Source organism: Rhododendron vialii, chromosome 6a (assembly GCF_030253575.1).
Source record: "Rhododendron vialii isolate Sample 1 chromosome 6a, ASM3025357v1".
In the NCBI taxonomy this organism is placed as follows: domain Eukaryota; kingdom Viridiplantae; phylum Streptophyta; class Magnoliopsida; order Ericales; family Ericaceae; genus Rhododendron; species Rhododendron vialii.
This window is the reverse complement of record NC_080562.1, coordinates 42,959,295-42,980,557: the sequence shown is the minus strand read 5'-3', so window position 1 is coordinate 42,980,557 and position 21,263 is coordinate 42,959,295. Positions and strand designations below refer to the sequence as shown.

The following is a 21,263-nucleotide window of genomic DNA, read 5'->3' as shown; positions in this document are numbered from 1 at the left end:
AGCCAGTCATTGACATGGACGTGAGTGCGTGGGCTGCAACTTTTCAAGTGAAATTAGTAGTAATTGGTTGATTAAGAAGTTGGTATGCATCGAAAAAGAGACTCGAGCTGACAATATTGACGGAAGTAGGGGTAGTTTTTCTTTGTTTTGCTGGAGCCATTCATTACCATGAATGTGAGTGCATGGCCGGCAACTTTTCAAGTGGAAATAGTAGTAATTGATTAAGAAAGTTGGCATTGAAAAAGTTGGCATTGAACCGATCCCGAAATTTTCTATGACGTTAATTAAAGTAGACCTTAATTATGTGTTGATCGGTAAATTTTCTTTCTTCACGATAATGAAGGTATTTTGAATCTTCTACTTATATATGCATGTGGACCATGTGGTTAAAGTAATTCTTCTGGCACTGTTCCATATATAGATCAAAGTTCACGAAAGAATCCAATCCAATCCAATCCAATCCAATGGGAATGCTAGCTAGGACTTTAGAATCAACCCATTTTGGAACATATATATATAGCTTAATTTTAATGTTTTGCCAAAATACTACTACTACTTTATTAGCAATTGCGGCCTGACGCAAGGGGTGAGAAAGGTAGGTAGGAAGTTTTTCTGCATTGATGATACACCATAATTAATTCGCTGGTACTGACGCAACGGAAGGCAAGAAAAGAAATTAATTGAAATATTTACCTTGAAATTCTTGAATCAGCTAGAATCATAAGTAAGTAGTCTCACACACATACGATGTGAATGATGTTGTTGGGTTCTTCAAAATCCTCAAATGGAAATGGGTAGTGATTTCTTTTACTAGTAGTATTTTCAACATGTTTTATGGATGATTCTTGCTGAATTTTCTCGAATTTTCCTCAACCTAAGCCATTTGGCGTGCGCATGTGCGTATATCTGTGTGTATGTATACATACAAAGTGAATTCTTCCCGTTAGCCTTCCTTGTTCAGTTCCAAATGGTTCCTACATTAGTTAAGGTTTCGAAGAAACTCCAAGGAGCTGGCACCCTTTCTGCAAATCCAATCTCAAATAAATTCGGATATTCGCCATTCCTCTATTATTAAAAAGTTAAAAACCAACCACTAGAGAATTTGACCACATTCTAACATCCTTTTTCTGTACAAGCTATACTACAAAATGTGATAAGCTAAAATTCTCAACAGCAACAAACAAAAAACAAAAATAATCTTCTACAGAAAAGAAATCTCTCATCGTGTATTCTTGTTAAACTAGTATCTGTTTCTTCCTTGGTTTGCTTGGGGCATTACAAAAACTAACAAACTTCACCGGCTTTCTCTGATGTCCTCTCGGAGGAGTGGTCTACTGCAATTAATCGGTGAATGTCCCGGATCAGCTGCCGTGCTTGCACTTGTTGATGTTCCGAATTGGCTATGTTCGATTTCTGCACTTGGAGTATCCGCAGTCATAAAACTGGTTGTATCGTTGAATTTCCAGTCGGCAAAATATGCAGGCCGTGAAGTAACTGAACCAACTTCAATGTCTCCCGAAAGCATTGCCACTACACGCGACATGGAGGGCCGTTGTCGTGGGAATGTCTGGATGCACAAAAGAGCTACTCCTATCACTCGTTTTACTTCTTCCTCGTCAAATTCCAACAAATTAGCATCCACTAGCTCAACTTCACGGTCGTTTCCACATACATGCCAAGCCTAAAAGGAGGGAAGATTGGAATGTCATAAGAATCATGTAACCGGGGTGGGAAGCACATTTTTGGCTGGGTGAGAGGATAAGTGAATCATGTAAAAAAGGCACGTTTTAACACCAAAAAAAATCAGAATTTGATTTCAAAGATACGCAGGATTGATAAGTTTTTCCGTAGTATTTGCACAACTTATCTTGTTTCCAATGATGCTCAAGTAAAACATCCTAAGGTTTTCAAGATAGAACGACCCTTCCTTATAAAGAACTATGCAAAGATGCAGCCCAATCAGTAACCATGGTCATAAAACACAGTGTACCCACAACCAAATGTGCAGCCAAATCAGTAACCATGGTCATAAAACACAGTGTACCCACAGCCAAATGTGCAGCCAATTGGAACTTTTCAAAGGATCAAGAACTAGTGCCTAAAAGAAAGTGAAACATACCCATTCCAGAAGATACATCTGTTCTTCTTCCAAGCTTGAGTCAGAATTTGGCCTTCCACTGACAATCTCCAAAGCTACAACACCAAAGCTAAACACGTCGACCTTTTCTGTAAGGTGACCACGCATAGCATACTCAGGTGCAATATACCCCCTGCATTAGTAACCATAAAACGCATTACATGTAAGTTAATATTTCAGCTGCAAACAAACCAATATTGAATATCGAAGCCAATAACAATTGGAGAATACATGTAGATTGACTGCTGAGAATCTTACATTGTCCCTGCAACACAGGTACTGATGTGCGTCATTTTGTCATCGTAAAGTTTGGCCAAACCAAAATCAGAAATTTTGGGGTTGAGATCAGAGTCGAGAAGAATATTGCTAGCCTTAACATCCCTGTGTACAATGCGAAGCCGAGATTCCTCGTGAAGATAAGCTAGACCCCTTGCCACGCCCAAGCATATATCAAAGCGAATGGGCCAGCTAAGATACAAACTTGTCTTCCCTGCTTAACAAATGCCGAACAGTTAAATGTGTAGCTTATTCACCATATTCAGAAACTTTAATTTACATTGACAGTAAATGTGATGTCTTGTACCAAACAATGCTCGATCAAGACTCTTGTTTTCATGATACTCATAAACAAGCAGTCGTTTGTCCCCCTCAATGCAGCATCCATACGATTTCACAAGATTCCGGTGTTGAACAGCAGATATCGTAGCGATCTCTGCAACAAATTGATTCTTTCCTTGGTGGGATGCCACAGACAGTTGTTTGACAGCAATAACCCTCCCATCATTAAGTGTTCCCTATAGAACAAGAAATCATAAAATGTTGAGATAAATCATCTAGTCCCAACCATGGTTTCTGATCAGATGAAAAGGCAAACTGGTATGGACCAAACAATAGCTGTTCTAAGCAAACCATCTGCAACAACAGGATTTGTATTTTCCATAGCCTTGTGTTAACACAAACCGACGGCAAAAATGTGATGGTACAATGAAAAGAGAAAAAGAGGTGAAGTGGCAGACTTATATCAAGGGAGCCAGAGTGCCAGACGATTGGTGCTATTTCATAAAAGCAATATGAAGTTGTTAGATGACAGCCTTTCTATTATTAGAAGGATTGTTACCTTAAAAACGGGTCCAAAGCCTCCCTCCCCAAGTTTGTTTGCAGGATTAAAATCTTCTGTTGCAGCCTTTAGTTCAGCATAGCTGTAAGTGTAGGGCCTAGCTTCAATCCCTAGGAGCTCTGCAAGTACAGTAAAAATCCTTGTTTGTGAATACCCAAGGAAGTTAATACTCAACTTACATATTTATTATGCTTAAATGATGGTCATCATCATTTTGTAGCACATTGGTCAGTGAAAGATAGCACAGCATTTGCAAAAATGCACATTATAAACATACTAATTTTGGGCAGGACACTAAGGGCAGTGCCAAAAGCTTTTAGCAAGCCTGACGCTACTAATAACACAAATGTACAGCGTCGGACCCATACATCCCAAAACGACATTAAAAAAGAATGTCCATTACAATAGTAGACAAAGTCATAGTCCAATAACAAACTTGGCTAACTGTTTTTCTGAGTATTTTTCACCTTCATCATTGTCCCATCCTGGCCTTTTTCTGCGCAGAACAAAACAATATAGCGCAAGTACAGCTAGACAGCTTACAACTCCAACAGGAACAACAATCCCTGCAATCAAACTGGTCTTGCTCTTTTTGCTGGTTGGAGGGTTGCTACTAACAGTGGGGATGAAATCTGTGCCAAAATCTTAGTCGTTAGAAAATGGGTACTAACTTTTGCAAACTTGCATCAATTCAGTAGGAATGTATCACCTGGGATGGCACTGATTGCTGAAACAGAAGGTCCATAGGTACCTGGAGCAGGTATACAGCAAGTTCCTTTACCAGCCCAAAATAGATGGATTTCAAGGTAGTTTTCGGATACCTGAGCCTTGAAAACCCTCTGAATAGCTTGGAAAAGGACCCCACTGGCCTCCTTTTTTATGTCAAAATCTTTCCAAACCAGATTTCCCTAGAATGAAGAGGTTGATAACTTAAGAACCCCCCCACAAAAATAAAAAAAAATTAAGACAAAAGGATGGGTATCTACAAAGCTATTTTTTGCAGAAATATATGTGAAATGGAAATAAAATTATGAGAAAATCAAGGTGGCAGTTCTTTTATCCAATGTCCGGACAAAGAATTCATGCAGTATTGTGAGCTAAACCGATGCCCTGAAGGGCCGGGAGGTAATTCGTGATGACCAACGAAGTGCTGAAGGCTCGGGGTGTCGAGGCGGAGGAGAGAGCCCAAGGCCAGATCATAGAGAGAGGGGTCAGTGATATGAGGTGTCAGGTGGCAGGTAAAGATTGTGACATCTCAAAGGTTTCAGTAGGCTTCAGTGGGTAGGTTTAACACGGATCTCGATGAAGCTTGACCTTCGGCCAGCATATCTGCCTCTCTCTCTCTCTCTCTCTCTCTCTCTCTCTCTCTCTCTCTCAGACTAGTCTGAGGTCTTTAACCCTGAGGTGGGTTTAGGCCCTTAGATGATCCCTCGAGCTCAAGCTTCCATTCCACATTCCTACTTCGGTCCCGAGCGACTTGGGCCCTGTCTCCAACCCAAGTGTAAGCCACTGACCTTAGGAGAGGGTCGCCTTTTAGGCCGGCCTCAGGGTCGCCCTTCGGCCATGACGACCTTTGCTCCTGAGGTCACCTTGTCCCCTTCAGTCTTTAGGACTGGGTGCAATGTACCCACAAATATAAGAATAGAATACTGGAAAGGGAACACATTAGGAAAACAAGATGCTTGTGGCAACACTTTATAAAAGAGTTAGCATCGCTTATGGGTGAACAACAACCAAAGTTTCGATATGAAACCCAGTCCACCATTCCCAACAATTTGGGTAAGGTGATCAACATTAGGGGATGGCTTATTGCACGTTCCACCCTGCTATTTATAACTCTTAAATTAATTAATAACAAACTTTAAAGTTGTGAATACACTAATGAGGTGGAAATCTAAAGAAACTTGTCCAAGTGAACAAAAAATGAGGCAAGAAAGGTTTGGACTAATACAGAAACAAAAGGGGAAAAAAGATCATGGTTTAAAATCCAGTTTTGATAACTCAGCACTGACCTGGATGTATATATCAAAAACACGCCTTCCAAGACTTTTCCAAGTTGGGGGAATATTGAATGCTATCTCTGCAAACTGGAGAGTCACGGTGTAATTACCATTCTCAAGCCCAAACCCATAATATCTTAGTGATCCAGGTGATATTCGTGCTGTCTGGAACAGCTCTGAGTCCAAAACATTTGTGAACTGAGATGGAGTGAAACTCGAATATTGAGCATTGTTGTTCTCGCCGAAGCGTCCAACATTACTTACTGCCCACCTGTTTGTACTAGTCACATAATAAGTAGCCGGACCAAGAGTCTCGTTATCCCTCTCATATACAATCTGACTACTAGATGTAAACTGTGGACCACCACACTTAATCGCAAAGTTGTAATCTGCAAACCATCAGGAAAGAGGAATACATAAGATTGGAGTTCAAAGTGCAATAAAAAACAAGATCAGCCACATCTCGTTGATCATGTGATCCATCTTCTGTGTTTACTGCACTTCTGGAAAGTAGAAATTTACACTTCAGAAGACGAACTTTGAGGTGATGCATTTTACATGTGAAGTTTTGACACAAGAAGGAAAGGAAACTTCATCTGACAAAGTACAAAAATTGTCACATTGAAAGAAGAGAAGAAAAAAAAAACATGGTTTCATGGCCTTTCATTGGGAAAGGGTATTGAGAGATTGGTACTCAAAAAATAGGCCATTGACTAGCAACAACCCTTTGTTGATGTAAAAACAGAAAAAATGGGAAGGAGCAGTAAATGAATCTATCTAGGCTTCAAATCTCAAAGGTACAATCGAACTCAACGCAGTGCACTCCAAACAAATTAACACATCAAAGGATTTCGCTTAACCACATACATAATAGTGGAAAGAAACCAAAATATCGAACCTATGTCAACTATGTAACACCCCACGCCATGTTTGTAATACCCCAAGATTTGGGAGAAGTGAGTTTTTAGTCCCACATCAGAAGTCTACATGGGTGATCTTGGGCATATGACAAATCTTGTGGGCTACTACTAGTACCTTGGGCTTAAGCTTTTAGGCCATGTGGTGTGGCTTGTGCATAATAACAACTAACAAGGGAACGAACAGAAGTTACAGGACTTCATTGGCACTGAGGACCTCTAACACCATGAAGTCACCATTTAGTCCGAACGCTAAACAATTAGGAAAAGATCCCAACACTGTGCAGTGAGTCAGCTAACACTTACCAGTCTAAGTTGACCTACTTGTAGAATCAAAATGATTTCATGATTCAAAGAAACAGTAACTCAAAAAGATTCTCTTTCCAACATCAAAGAATAGATGTGTATAATCTCAGAATCATGGGCAAGGGGAGGTTCTAAATTGCACTTACAAATAGGAGAATCGCGAAAGCAGGGAAAGTTCCTTTGAAGACAGCTCAATCCTGAAGGCAAAACACTGTACGCAGAAGAAATATGGATATTGATAATTGCATGTTGAATTTGCCATACAAGTAATGCATTAAAATAGAATGATTCATCAGATACCGTCAGTCAAATCTTTTGTCGTAGCACATAAGCATGGAGTGAAACTCATCAATTTTTAAATTTTCGACTGTTATTACTCCAGTACTTGTTTGAAGGACATGTATCATGGATTCTCCACATATCTTTAGGATGCAAGGTGTGAGCTGTGCTTATCAGGATTCTGGAGGAGGACTTCATAATCACACACCATTGCAATGTTCTATATCTTCAGTTGCCGTGGAAGAATGCTTCCCAAAGTTGCCTAGATAACTTCTTACATAGGCCTAATTTGCTGCACCTCTAAAAAAAATTTCCCTAATCACATTGTAAAAAATTGCATCTATTCTTTAGAAAGTGCAAATCAGATGCTAACCAGTTTCATCTCGATTCCGGTTCCATTACACAGGAACACTGAAGAGAAGTAACAGATACAAAAACTAACTGGTAAATCCCATTGAGCTGAAAACTGAAATTGTGGGTGAGGAAATAAACTCTAGAATGCAGACAAGATCACTGCAGTTTATGATATCTGCACAACGTGAATTATATACGTATTCCCTCTACATTTAGGATCATACATTATTATTATTATTATTATTATTATTTTGCCGTTCGGATCATACATTCTGTAAAGCTAACAAATTAGTGCATTCAAACAGAAACATCATCATGTGGTTCAACGCTTGAATTGAATATAGGAGATTACACAACTTTCTTTCAGCATCACTAAATGTTCAGAGGCCACAGGATACCATTAAAAACATACAACACTGAGAGAATCACCTGGTGTTTGCACTTTCAATTGTGAAGTTATTGGCAACTAAGTTACTGCATATTACATCCAGAAAAACTCAGCATTAGTCTTGAGAGTTAAAAAAAAAAAAATGCAGAAGTTAATCAAATGATACAAAATGGAACTGTGGGAAAAATATAAAATCAGTTGGAAGTAAAACTATTACTCGAAGCTGGATGGTAAACCACAAATTTGCAACAAAAACTGAGGAGATACATAAAACTTTTACATACAGTTGCAAGCCTTGTTCGTCAATCCAGGAAGGAAAACTCCCAGATAATTCGTTGTATGACACATCTCTGTAGGTAAAAAAATAATGAAGATGCTTAGTCCAGATTTTCATTCTACTAATAACCGATAGATTGTTTTGTGCAAATCCATGTCTCCTTGTACGCTAAAACATAGTAGCAAGATGATCATTAACAAGAAAATTTTCCAATCAATAAATGAAGGACTCACTCACAATCCTACTTGTTCCCTTTTTACGTCCAAAGAAACTATTGATACAAACAATGCGACCTAATAGTTGTAAATAACTTACTCTATAATGATTCGCCTAAACTGAACTTACACATATCAATAAGTAAGCAAATCATAGGACTATAAAATGTTGTGTTATGCTTTTGAAATCATCTAACCACATTCTAGAAACTTCAAATTCGATTAGATCTTTATTATATAGGTATGATCAATAGTTACCATAAACGAAATAGTACCACTTGCATACATTCTCATTGACCTGCAAATGGTTATGTAAGATTACTTACATATTTAGAAGAGACGTACTCTTTAGTGTGGGAAGTGTTCCATTCAATTTGTTATTCCCAAGAAACCTAATCATACACAAATAAGTTCAAGTCATAAAGATTCACATTTTCTAAATATGCTTTAAAAGAAAAAACATTGCACAACATGTTTATCACAAGTAAGAGAGAATGTTAATTACAAGTAAGAGAGAGAGCTCAAATTGAAGAGAGAATTGGGAATCTGTCCAGTTAAATTGTTAAAGCTCAAATCCCTGGAAAATTAGACAAAGCATGGTCGTTACTCGCTAGTTGTGAAGCGTTAAAATCTAGATGTTTACATCAAAGAGATGTTGATCCCACCTTCATCAACCTGATTATCAACTGCCAAACTTACAGGTTGAAATGTATGGAAGCCAATGCAAATTTAATGGCAAAAACTTACAGTTGAGACAAACTTTGATAATCTCCAATATTGGAGGGGAAAGAACCAAAAACATTGTCGTTCCTTAGAATTCTGCCAGGCATGGAACCACTTGGTAACATTAATTTTGTTAAACAAAAAATACAGGATCATAAAGACGAAAATATTTCAAAATTGATTGTCAAGTATAACAGCATTGCCTTACAAGGTAGTCAGAGACGTCATATCTTTCAAAAATGCCAGTGAAGAGCTTCCATTAGATAAATCGCTTATTCTCCTATATAATCACAAGATACTTCATAAAAGAGAAGAGTACATCATTCATATGCAAAATATGAACAAAGCTATTGAAGGAGTTAGAACTCACAGGTCCGTCAATGAGGTCAAGTTGGAGAACGATACTGGTATTTGACCTTCAAATGAGTTTCCTTGCAACCTCCTACAAATAAACTAAGTACAGTAAGTTTACAGAATATGCGATAGAGGTTACTGAATTGAGTAACAATATTTACCTATGTAAAATCATCTCAATTAGCTAACATGATATCTAGCTTAAAATAAAAACATGATCAGAGTACTTTTGTCAAAATAAAGAGGACACAGCATACAAGATAGCTTACAGGACGCGAAGTTTTGACCAGTTCCCTATGAATTCAGGTATGCTTCCAGTAAGTTCATTGTCCGAAGCCCACCTGAAATCCTCGAAAAAATTATTTCTTCATCACAGAAGCAATTAATTTGAAAAGCATGCTTAAGTTTACCAGATAAGACAAAGGATTAGCCAAAAAGCTCTCACACTGTGTCCAGGTTTTGTAGAGCAGCAAACGTAGATGGTATAGCTCCACTAACTCCAGAACTATCAAAATAGCTGTCAAGATGGATAATTTTATAAGAATGGTGCTCCAATTTTTTGCATGCAACAGTAACACCAGCCTTATATAGGTTACACTTCATGATGTCAACAGGGAGAAACTTAAGACTACATCAGGGATACTTCACCGTAAAACAGTCATGGAGAAAGAGAGAGTCTTAGCTACTCTAAATAGAATTTTAAGCAGCCATCAGTTATAATATACATATCTTCACTTCTATTAGCGGTAACTTTTCTCTTTTAAAGAAACTGAAATTATTGAAGTTTCTCTATTAGGAACTGGGTTTGGTGCAATTCCTATAACTTTGGTTAGACTTTAGTGCTTATTTACAATACATATGTGGTGATTAGTTTGACAAGATAGCAACAAGCATCTTTTCTTTTCTTTTTTTAATTAACCTCCTACTTTAGTTCTTTGGTCTAGATAAATTGAAAAAGAACAAGAACAAGAAGATTTTTCCAGCATGGATTCCAGAAGTTGTAGAGAAGTTGCAACTGCCTTAATCACTGGTCTTGATAATAGTGACCAAAAGTGCTCATCTATGTCAAATATGTACTTCTCAATCATCTATTCAGTTTCACTCAACGAAATAACTAAGTTGGGAGTCTTGACACAGATGAAGTATTCTAACCAGACTTTCACAGTTAGTGCTGTTCAATATATACTTCATTCCTAGAAGAGCAATGCTAGGAACACAACTCTCGAACAAAACTCCACACACAACTGTGTCCGGAGCCGTTCGATAGTTGTGTCCAAAGTTTTGTTCTAAAGTTGTGTTCCTAGACTTTTTGTTCATAGCAATCTCATAACAAGTGCATCGCCTCAGCATCCAAAGGTAAGGTCAAGACAGCTAGGAACCTCACCCAATTAGCCTAATTTATGGATATGAAGCACAACTAAAGAAGGTACAAGTAGAGCGAAGTAAGTAGAGGGAAGTCAAAGACAGTATTTTGTGAGCTTCCAAATCTAAGCAGTGGGCAGATGGGGACATCTTCCAGCAGAAGATTCTTGTGTAATGGCAGTGGGCAATCTGCGGTACCACATGCTGCCCAACAAGAAAAGAAGCATTCTTCTGGATAATCAAACAAGTGGGCAGAATGTCTCAGCACTTACAGTTGCTCTAATTTTGTCAAATACCCAAGTTCTGATGGCAGAGAGCCAGAGAAGTTATTTGAACTGATGCTCCTGCAAAATTAACAAGTTAACAACAACAGAATAGTACAAATAAGTAACATGTGAATGTTATGCACGAAACAGGCTTGTCTGTCAGTTAGTATCATATATGTACGAGTGAGTCAAATTTTCAATGGAACAATAACAAGGATCTGAATACCACTGCAGCAAACAACTGATTTCTATAAGAACAAATCCACAACTACAAAATGTTATTGTGATGACATGGTTGTTGACACAAGATGAATACACTTGGGCAGACTCGTACTCGTTGGCATCAAGTTGCACTGAAGTCAATGGACAAGAAGAAGATTCAATCTATTTAGCAGACATGAAGTTGCCACATAAAGACGTAAAAATCAAGAATAACATACAATGATAACAGATTAGTCAGTTTTCCAATTTCCTTTGTAACCTCCCCCGATAGTGCATTAAACCCCAGGCTCCTGACAGCATTAAAGGAGGTGTCAGAACATTAAAGGAATCTAGCCAGACATGGATAAAATGTTAACCAGCTGCAAAATGTTAATCAAAAAATAAGGTGGCTTACAGCCACTGCATTTGAGTTAGATCGGCAATGGATGAAGACAGGGGACCTGTGAGGTAATTTTGGGCCAAGTTCCTGCAAAATATGGAAGAAACTTAGTAGAGTATAGTTTGATGTGAGAGACTTTAGAATGAAATAGCAAGGAAAAGTTTATTTAACGATGCATTACACATGTAGATATGTAGGGAGGAGCTGCATCATATTTGATAGCACTTCACATAGAGAAAACAATAGTGCAGAAGGAAAATGAAGCATTATTGAAACAAAAACGCTAGTTAATCCCAAGCACCAAAAAAAAAATTAATTAAAATGCTAGTGGGGAAACATACAAATTGGAGAGGGAAGTCAAAGACCACAGCTTATCCGGGATTCCTCCAACAACATCTAGCGCATAGACCTTGCTGTTACAAAATGATAAAGAAGGCAATCAGTAAGTTGAAGACTTCAACAAACGTATTAAGACTTCGCGCTCATAAATCAAGGTCCTAACTTCAACTGAAAAGTAAATTATGGTAGCTTGACTTCAAATTGAATTCCTGCCACTAACGGCCAATAGAAAACAAACTGGTGAGCACCACATTCAACTCAACTCAAAACGCATTTGTACTATTTACTGGGTTTGGATAGCCAGACTCGATTTCCTGTACTTGGTGCTATGAAACACAATACTCCAATATTCTTGTTACACTGAGGGCCGGCCATCCTATTGTTTTTTAATTGCCTCAACTCGTGCTCTCCTTGGTCTTCTTCTCTCTCCTCTACCACCCTTAATATAATTCAAAAATCATCCCAGCTCAAACGATTTTCTCTCATTCGTTGTCATTCAAATCACCCCTCAATTGATCTACATTGCAAATAATCATCCCATTTCAAAAGGTTATCTACCATCCAATCTTTAATTGTTCTCACTCCTAATTAATCCATATTACATGGATGTCTTTCACTTTAGACAAAATTACATGATTTATTGAGAAAAAGTACCAATTAGAAATTACACAGAACACATAGGAAGCGTGGAGAAAAGTCCTAGTATTTTTTAGTAAGACTTACAGGTGGGTAATGTGGCAAACAGTCCCATTGCATTCGCATTTGATACCAGGATTGTAATCTCCATTGGTGTTCTCGATACTGGTAGAGTCGATGGCGGCTCCACTGCATGGTTCTCCGCTTATGTTCCATTGATTTAATTTTGCGGATATTCCCCATTGGCTGAAGACGGTGTTCAAAGCACTCACTGCCAGAAATTCCAAAAAAAAAGGAAAGAGTTTTGAGCTAACATGGTAATCTTGTTTCAGAAATAAATACTAACATTACTACAACGCAAACAAGTCAAAGGAGTTAGAGTTTGGATGTTGACCCAATTTGTTGAGGGGCGCTTCCACTTTCTCCAAAACAAAAACCAAAAAAACTTTTTGAAAAAGAAAATAATTTTAAGGTCAAAATGTATTTATGTTTTTATACCAATATGGATCTTATTTAATATATTTTGTTAAGATCTTTTAAATAGTGAAAAAAAATTAAAAAATTATTTTCGTTATATTTTCATTTGTAATTACCTTTTTTAAATTACCTTCTGTTTTAAAAAAAATTTTTTTTGAGAGAAAGTGAAACGGTGCCGCGTGAAGGAAACTAATACGGAATAAATTTTTTGAAGAGCAGGTGTGGAGTTGACTACTTGACCAATAATAATCACCCAAAAGTACAAGAAAGTAAAAACCCATGTTCTATACAATTCTCATCTGCACTAAGAATTTATTAAATAATACTAAAAGAAAAATGAGCATGCAACCTTTCATCTACCTGTTCACACCCAAGGCGGCCAAATGGTAAAAACGCTTCCACAGAAGACACGAAGATATCCCCTTTACGAGCATTTTTATTTTTTTATTTTTTTTCTGAATCGGATCATCTTACACGCACTTGGTTAACCAAATTTTCTCCTTCCAAAAATCTTTTTCTGCGAAGAACTCTCAGAATTTTGTTTGGTCTTGAAAACCGAATTTGGTTTAAGAAAGGACGAAACCGTCTATTACTCTGTGTATTATAGTAGTTGAAATCTTCAAGAGATGATCCAACAGTTGTAAATCCGAAAATTGATGTGATACGCCCAAAACAACCTTGTCCAAATTTTGTCAAACAAAGAACCCCATTCGAAAAATGGCATGCTTTAAGTTAGGTAAGATAGACTGGAGAATCTCTCGAATATGAATTTTCGTAATTTGAAGTAGGATGCCATCCAAAAGTGTTCCTTTTTATTTTTCCTGTTTTTATGGGAAATCAGTTTGCAAGTGTTCTTTTTGTGGCAAAAAGAAAATGAAGTAAGAGAAAATTCATCGTCCTATGGAGAACGAAAGTGGGAAAAGCTCTGGTTCTGGTTCTGGACCCAAATGAAAAAAGCCATGTTTCCTAACTTAAGAGGCAGAGGAGCACTCTTTCATTCAGTTGAATTAAAATCAGAAGACATGTCCCAAACATGGAGAGAGAGAGAGAGAGAGAGAGAGAGAGAGAGAGAGAGAGAGAGAGAGAGAGCTTTTCTTTGTTAGTACTTAGTAGGGAGTATTACCTTCGGAAGCAGGAGTGGTGCCATTTTGAGCTCGAACAATCTCAACCGAGGCCAGCAGGAGAGACACACAGTAGTAAAAGGCCAAGCTGGCACAAGGAAGAGATAGTGTTGGTGATACACCCATCTTTTCCTCTTCCTACGTAGATTTGTGAGAGAAATGGATTGCTGATCGATGGAACTGGAGATCCTTTTAAGCCCACCCCGTATTTCTGTACCAAATATTGGGTATATATATATATATATATATAGATATATATATATATATATATATAGAGAGAGAGAGAGAGAGAGAGAGAGAGAGAGAGAGAGATGGATGATGCAATTGGAGAATTAAATTTTGTACACAAACTAACGGACGTATGTGAATTAAATGTTAATCTCAAGAGAGTAGACCTTTCCCTCCATCTTATTGGTTGAAATGATGTGAATTCCACAATAAAGTGATGTCATGCTCATCAAAGAGTGTATTGCAACAATGGGATCTACACTATTTCAATCAATAAGAGGGAATGTAATATTCACATTTCTTTAAAGAATGTGAACAAAATTACACTTCTTTTTAAATTACAAGTAATTTATTAGGAGAGAATAATTTGTCTTGTAAATAAAAAAATAATTACTTAACAAATAAAAATATTTCAAGGAATGGGGCCTGTTTTTTTTTTTTTTAACAGGAATGGGGGCTGTTTTAACAAATCTCACTCGAAGAGATTTTTTTTCTTGAATCTTCTCTTACCTTTCTTCCTAAATTTTTGTTTTGATACAGTATTTTTTTTTTTTGGCAAATGATAATGCCAAAATTAAAATTGATGGTGATAAAACTCAACCATGTGAAATGACTTCTTTGCCCTCCTCCCAATCTCACTCTACTCTCTCTCCCTCCCTCCTGAAAAAACCCAGTCTCCCAACTCAACCTCACCACCTCCGCCGCCGACGCCAAAGTTTTCTGTAAAATCCGGTTCGGTTCGCGGAGAAGAAGAAGATCCGGAGGTGGGCCGGTTTGGACGAGACGCAATCGCAGTCGCGGTCGTACTCGGCCATCATGTGCTCGAGGTCGTCGTCGTCGTTGATGACGGAGACCAAGGCGTCAAGATCCTCGCCGGGCAACTGGTACTTGAAGGAGACGACGTCGTCGTCGGGTGCGGCACCGGAGAAGGAGGTTAGCTTGGCTAGAATGTCGGAGAAGGTGACGCGGCGGTCGACGGCGAGAATCTTAGTGTCGCCGCCGGCGTAGGTTAGGTGGTGGTCGTGGGGGCGCGGCTGGATCTTCCCGCCGTAATTGCACATCAACTTCACCTTGTGGCTGGGCAGTTTGGAGTTGTCGCCGAAGGAAATGGCTCTGTTCAATTTCTCCATCGAGAGAGAGAGAGAGAGAGAGAGAGAGAGAGAGAGAGAAGTTTGTTGGAATTGTGGTTGGTAGTTGAGTTGTGTGATGATTTTACTGGAAAAGAATGTTTCGTTTTAGGACTCCATATCCATATTTGATTTGATTTAATAGAGATGTATCTTCTCTCCTTTTTTTTCTTCTGTCTTTTTTTTTAGGACCTCAATATTTTTTCGAACAATTTGGGCAATCGTTTTACAGAAAAACATTGGCGCGGCGGCAGAAGTGGAGTTGGGAGACTGGTTTTGTTCAAGAGGGGGAGAGAGAGAGTAAAGTAGGGTGAGATTGGGAGGAGGGCAAAGAAGTCATTTCACACGATTGAATTTTGGCAGCATCAATTTTGGTTTTGGCATTATCACTTGCCTTTTTTTTTTTGTATTAATCATTATGGTGTGCACTGTGCGCACAAACACTCGGAACACTTTTTCGCTCAGTAAATGGAACTACTTGAGTAACTATGCAAGTAATAATTGCCTGGGTGAATCAACCAATGGTGTTTGCAAGAACTGTTACTTTTTTTTTTGTTTCTTAGTTGTTGTTGATTTACCATATTTCAGCACCGTTTTTTGTTTATCGCAGGTTTGAGCCGGGGAGTCGTTGGGGTTCTCTACTGCCTAGACTTAGATTGATTTTTAATTTAGACGTTTCATCGGTTCTGCTTCTGTAGGGGGTGCTTATGTCGAAGTTTTGATAGTTTTGGTTCATTCTTGTATCTTTTAATGAAATTTATATTGCCTTCGGGCTTTATTATGAAATGAATTTGACATTTTCAAAAAAGAAAAAAAATACAGGCCATTTTGGTTTTTTTGAATTAAGCTTCTTTTCCAAGGTTTCTCAAACAAATTTCTTCCTTTATCTAAACAGTAGGGCAGAATCAACCAACTATTAGGTTATGTTCTGGAGGATTGGCGTGTTGCTTTGCGCCACCGATATTCTTTTGAACTGTGCAACACACACAGCAATATGTGCACAATCGATTTCATTGTGGGGCCCACCACGGGTCTCGCACAAATTATCCGAGCCGTTCATTAAAATGTAAAACATTTTTTCAAGAGTTTCCGTAAAAAATAAGCTCAATCCAATACCTATAGATGCTTCATCCAACCATCTAACTTTTCATTCAGATTTCCGGATAATGAAAAATTATATGATTGGATCGAGCACCTATAGGTATTGGATTGAGATTATTTTTTACGGGGACCCTTGAAAAAATGTTTTACATTTAATAAACGGCTCGAATAATTTGTGTGGGACCCATGATAGGCCCCACAATAAAATCTGTACACAATCTATGCAAAAATTGTATGTGTGTGTAGACTTTCTGTATTTTTTTATGGATCGATATTAATAGAAGTATCTTTTGTTAGTATTCGGTTATTGTTCTCTTTTTTTTCTTTTAATTTAGTTATTGTTCATGCTATCAATTTTGCATTTGATCCAATTTTCACTTCACATTTGATGGTCTTTAAACAAGCAAGGAACCCTGGATTCATTTTTAGAGACAAACTGCATTGCCTTGTTTGTTTTGTTGTCTTTATTTGCATTCTCTATCGCCGCTCCTGAGAAGAAAAATATTGATAAACAATTTTGGCTTTAGAAGGAGGCTAGGACAACATTACTAAATTGAAAGTGATGGCAAATATCAAATGTGGAAACGAAAGATTAGCATGTAATTAAGGCTTAGAAAATGTATTTGTTCAAAGAAGATTATTCTTTGCCCAATTCTTGGACTAATCTGCGGTGACCAATTTTCATCAATTGACATTGTTATCTTGCTTTATGGAGACTAGGTGCATTGTGACGTGAAGGCACGTCTGTCATGTCCATTGTGAAGAGCGATTTGAATGCTTTTGAAATTATAAATATGAATGAATGTAACCAAAGTTGTACGCATAAGTTTGATCAAGTGTTTGATATACATAAGTATGTCATCTACATTAACTGCACGACTTTGGTTATAGGTTTATATATGCTTACAAAAGACCTAGAGTAGAGTTCGTGCGAGTTAGAGAAAGCAAAAGTATTTAAATTGGAAGTTATAGATGCCAAAAGGTTTGTTATCCAGTTGTGGTTGATTTCCTCTGAGGCTGGTGCAAGAAGTTCAGTCTTTGTTCTTGTTGCGGACGTCTTTGCTGTCTTGGTTTACCAATCCAGTACCTACTTTACAGTGCCATTTAGTTAATGACAGATCCGCTTTGGCGTACTACCAGTTGGCATGTGACACTCTCCTTCCTTGCTTTTTCATGCGCTTGTTGGGCTGGAAGATGATGAGCTTGGATTGTGGTCGCTGCCATAATAACATGAGCAAAAAGTTGAAGATAAGCTTAAATTAAATGAATGCATCAATCATAGCTAGATAAAAACCAAGTCATTGATTGAGCTAGCACAATACTCTCTCCCGCAGGGCTTGCCAAGCAAAGAAATGGCTCCCATTTTCTCAACAAAAATGAACTCGAGATGTTTATCATCACAACCTCTCATAGTTGAGGAAAAATGCCCAAAAAACTGTGGACAACTTCTTTTATGTGTAGGAAGTGGATACACACAGACACACCTGATTAGAACCATCAAATGATTGAGAAAAATAGATCCCAAAAACATAATAAGGGCTGACCACAATCATCTAAGAAGAACCAAGTAACTAACCAGAGAGAACAAACAAAAGGAATTAAGGAACAGAAACTGAGTCGGTCCACTATCAATTATAATGCAAGTAATGAGCGTAATAGTTCATAATTTCAATGCAAGAACTTTTTCGAGAAGGAACATCAAGAAGGCTTACACTCCTACTGAATCATTACCCACAAATTTATCCCAGCTATGGAATAACATTGCAGATGAGCAAGTACTCATTCGTTCAAATGATACCAACTTTTGTGGGTAAAAGAAATCAATGTGGCTTTCATCAAATACCTATAGTTCATAAAGAGAATGCCAATTTCATACTAAATTTTAATTTTGCAACACCCAATTAATTAACGAGGATTTTTTTTTGAATCCAAACCAGAATCATTCTGAGTCTCTGAACTTTTGAAGCTTAATCAAAAGGAAATAGCAAACTACAACTTGGTGAATATCAACTTCCAATAACCACAATATCCACAGTGATATGTCAATGATTGTGGGTATGTTCATCAGGATATATCCATATCATGAACGCATTGAAAGATTGGTCTTAGCTCAATGTCAGTTGAGATTCAAGGTAAAATATTTGCACATTCCACATAAACATGACATTAAGTTCAAAGTGGAAATACCATTAAAGTAAACAAATTAAAGATTGTGATTGCATAGGCACATCCAATAACTTTTTGAAACTGCAGATGAGAATAAAACATCTAAGCTTTGACTACTTACTAATCATGTATATGATCACAGTACATAAGGTTAATAGATCAATAATACTACCAACCTATACTCCGGTTGTTCAGAAAATTAGGAATTTAGTTCGATGATGATGAACAATATCCAATTACATCAAGTTTCCCTTCAGTAAAACCATCTACATGCTTTATGATCTAAATGCATTCCAAGGATTTGCGATTCATAATTCATGGGTTTCATTTGCCAACGAAGCACTCCAAAACCAACATGACTGATCTGTTAAGTATAGTAACACACAAAGTTACACATTCTTGCCCCCAATGAAATAGAAACTCAGACTCTTAAAAAAAACAAAATAAGAAGCAACAAAAAAACTCTGGAAAAAAGAAGTGTCAGAGATAACTTAAGAAAGAGAAAAGATCGTACCCACACATGTATATTCTCTATCGAAAGTTTATATTACTTGGTAATAAATGGAAGGCTTGATTCTAGGTATATAACCCACCTATATGTAAAATAAGAACATTCACCAAAAATCAATGGCTAAGATACCCAGCCAAACCATACATAAAATGAATCAGACTCTTACTCCTAAAAATCAATAAATTTCAAACCCTCGTAAGTCGAAAACTCATCTACATAAACGAAAACCATGCAATTTGAAAATCAAAAACAGTATCAACTTACCTGGGAATATGGGGGACCAAATCAAGTGTTTTTTTCCACTTTTAGGATTACCAAGCTTGGTTATTTACAGTTACTAAAAAATTAAAAAATAAGCCAAAACTTGTCAAGTCTTCCCAGACTACGAAAACTACTCATAAAACATATTCCTCCCTCCAATATACTGTATTTGCAGAAAATGAGCACAAGCCCCATCAATTTTTAACAAAATCCATTTGAGATACAATATTTAGGGTTGATTGAGAGTTTCAATCATCAATAGGCTAGGGTTTTGAACATCAGTAGTTACAATGGAAGTCGATTTAGGGTTTTGAGGTATGGATGAAAGTTGATCTAAAGTTTTTGGGTATGGATGGATGTCGGTTTAGGGTTGCGAGACGGAGGGAAGGTCAGGGAGAGTGACAGATGGGATCATCGTCTTTCACTCGGAAAGAGAGAGAGAGAGAGAGAGAGAGAGAGAGAGAGAGAGAGAGAGAGAGAGAGATACCTGGTGGAAGAACGGACCTGGAGAGATCTAGATCGAAGTCATCCTCGATGGCGAGTTGCTTCAGCTTCCCGGTTTTAGCATCTCCAGCAGAATTTCTTATCCCTCAACCTCGCCTGTTACCCGAGCAAAACCCTCAAATCCGCCTCCCAGTAGTCTCGCGTCACACCTTGCCATGGCAAGCGAGGTGCGGAAACCTCGCTAGGACGAGCGAGTACGGAACCCTCGCTTGGCTTCTCTCGCTCTCTCCCTCCCTTTGTCACTCTCGCTCTCTCTCTCACGCTGGGTCTCTCTCCGTCCTTCTGTCACTCCAAATCGACGGCGAAGGCTATGGTGGTGGTCAGGTTTTGGCCGAAAACCCTAGATTGAACTGTGGGTTTTGGCCGGAAACCTAGATTGAACTCTTTCACGCTGGATCTGGTCGTCGCCGTTGGGCCGTCTTTAGGCGTTGTTGGGGTCGTCGGCAAAGGTATAAGAACAGTTGCCGTCGTTGGGTGTCGTTCGGGCCGTCAGTGAAGGTAAGAACAGTTGCCATTGTTGGGCTTTGATGGGTCGTCATTGGTTGCCGTTGGTCACAAAAACAATGGTTAAGGCTGGAGAAGATACAAAAGCCGAGAAACAGCTTGAGTTTGCTGGGAACCTCAACATTTGGTGGCTAGCTTAAACTGCTTTTTGGAGGATTTCCTAGTCAATTAACCGAGAAAGAGCTTGAGCCTCCTGGAGATGCTTGTCGGACTTGGAGACTTGTTTCTTCCCGCGCTTGATTTGGCTGCAGATGCGGATAAGAGAGAGAGGCCATGGGAGGAAAAATCGCAGAAAGATAGAGAGCGGGGAAACTGGGGGGGGGGGGGGGGGGGGGGGGGGGGGGGGGGGCGAGATCCACCCACCTGGGCTATAAGCCCTGGGACAAAATTATCATTATGGACAACCGGCTAACACTGCAAGCCCAACAATTAAGGGGTATAATTGTCCAAACTGCACAAAAATTGGCTAGCGATCAATTACCAAAACTGGTTCTTCTTTTAGAGGAGAGAGGAAATGGTTATTATATTGCAAATGTGTTGGTCAAAATTTATGTTGAAGCCCTTTGTACTTTCTATTATTTATTATTTTAACCTCTGATTAACATGTTGACAAAAAAAATCACTGATTAACAAAATTTTCTTTGAAGTTTAAAAAATTAAAAAAAATTACTTCATCCGTCCCTAAATAAGTGTCTGGCGTGCAAATCTAGGCCTTATAAAAGATGCATGTTTTTCGTTAAAAAATCTAATTTTTTTTCCACAATCTATTAAAACTCATTGCTATCTATTATTTGTGAAAAAAAATTAATTTTTTATTTAGGAACGGAGGAAGTGTGTTGAAACCCGGAGATGGTGATTATGAATTGGACTCCAACATCGAATTTGATGTTCCTGAATTTCGATTTAAGATTTGCAACCAGACTGTAGAGCTATTATAGTATGCTAAATAAAAAATAACCCACTTTCTACATGTTTCTTTACCATTTTTAAGA

At 38.1% G+C, this 21,263-nt stretch overlaps 2 protein-coding genes and 1 long non-coding RNA gene across 5 annotated transcripts; all 3 read right to left on the bottom strand.

Moving 5' to 3' along the window:
* Window positions 1-1,036: 1,036 nt before the first annotated feature.
* On the bottom strand, window positions 1,037-14,111 carry LOC131329673 (probable LRR receptor-like serine/threonine-protein kinase At1g56140). Of its 3 annotated transcripts, none has more exons than XM_058362964.1 (24): window positions 13,872-14,111; window positions 12,359-12,542; window positions 11,638-11,709; window positions 11,312-11,383; window positions 11,136-11,207; window positions 10,702-10,773; window positions 9,513-9,584; window positions 9,337-9,408; window positions 9,084-9,155; window positions 8,922-8,993; window positions 8,738-8,809; window positions 8,496-8,567; window positions 8,317-8,382; window positions 7,783-7,848; window positions 7,540-7,584; window positions 6,624-6,688; window positions 5,267-5,643; window positions 3,964-4,162; window positions 3,722-3,886; window positions 3,255-3,373; window positions 2,721-2,931; window positions 2,396-2,630; window positions 2,120-2,270; window positions 1,037-1,681 (listed from the first exon to the last, which is right to left on the bottom strand). In XM_058362964.1, the coding sequence occupies exons 1-24, from the start codon at window positions 13,993-13,995 to the stop codon at window positions 1,295-1,297; spliced, it is 3,114 nt and encodes a 1,037-aa protein (XP_058218947.1). In that variant the 5' UTR covers window positions 13,996-14,111; the 3' UTR covers window positions 1,037-1,294. The 3 variants fall into 3 exon arrangements, with proteins under 3 accessions (XP_058218947.1, XP_058218948.1, XP_058218950.1); XM_058362965.1 differs by having other exon boundaries at window positions 2,396-2,627; window positions 13,872-14,110; XM_058362967.1 differs by lacking the exons at window positions 12,359-12,542; window positions 13,872-14,111 and adding an exon at window positions 11,478-11,520 and having other exon boundaries at window positions 11,638-11,653.
* Window positions 14,112-14,786: 675 nt separating this feature from the next.
* On the bottom strand, window positions 14,787-15,227 carry LOC131328769 (protein PAL OF QUIRKY-like). The gene has a single exon (XM_058361665.1). The coding sequence runs from the start codon at window positions 15,225-15,227 to the stop codon at window positions 14,787-14,789; it is 441 nt and encodes a 146-aa protein (XP_058217648.1).
* Window positions 15,228-17,094: 1,867 nt separating this feature from the next.
* On the bottom strand, window positions 17,095-20,673 carry LOC131329793 (uncharacterized). The gene is made up of 2 exons (XR_009200844.1): window positions 19,751-20,673; window positions 17,095-17,542 (listed from the first exon to the last, which is right to left on the bottom strand). It is a non-coding gene; the product is annotated as an uncharacterized LOC131329793 (long non-coding RNA).
* Between the last annotated feature and the right edge of the window lie 590 nt (window positions 20,674-21,263).

Excerpts from the sequence above, each read along its gene's own strand:
- LOC131329673 (XM_058362964.1), bottom strand. The coding sequence starts at position 13,995 with ATGGGTGTATCACCAACACTATCTCTTCCTTGTGCCAGCTTGGCCTTT. Across the intron at positions 11,208-11,311 it reads CTAACTCAAATGCAGTGGCT|GAGCCTGGGGTTTAATGCAC; the intron begins GTAAGCCACCTT and ends TAATGCTGTCAG. Across the intron at positions 9,585-10,701 it reads TTGACAAAATTAGAGCAACT|CTATTTTGATAGTTCTGGAG; the intron begins GTAAGTGCTGAG and ends CCATCTTGACAG.
- LOC131328769 (XM_058361665.1), bottom strand. The coding sequence starts at position 15,227 with ATGGAGAAATTGAACAGAGCCATTTCCTTCGGCGACAACTCCAAACTG.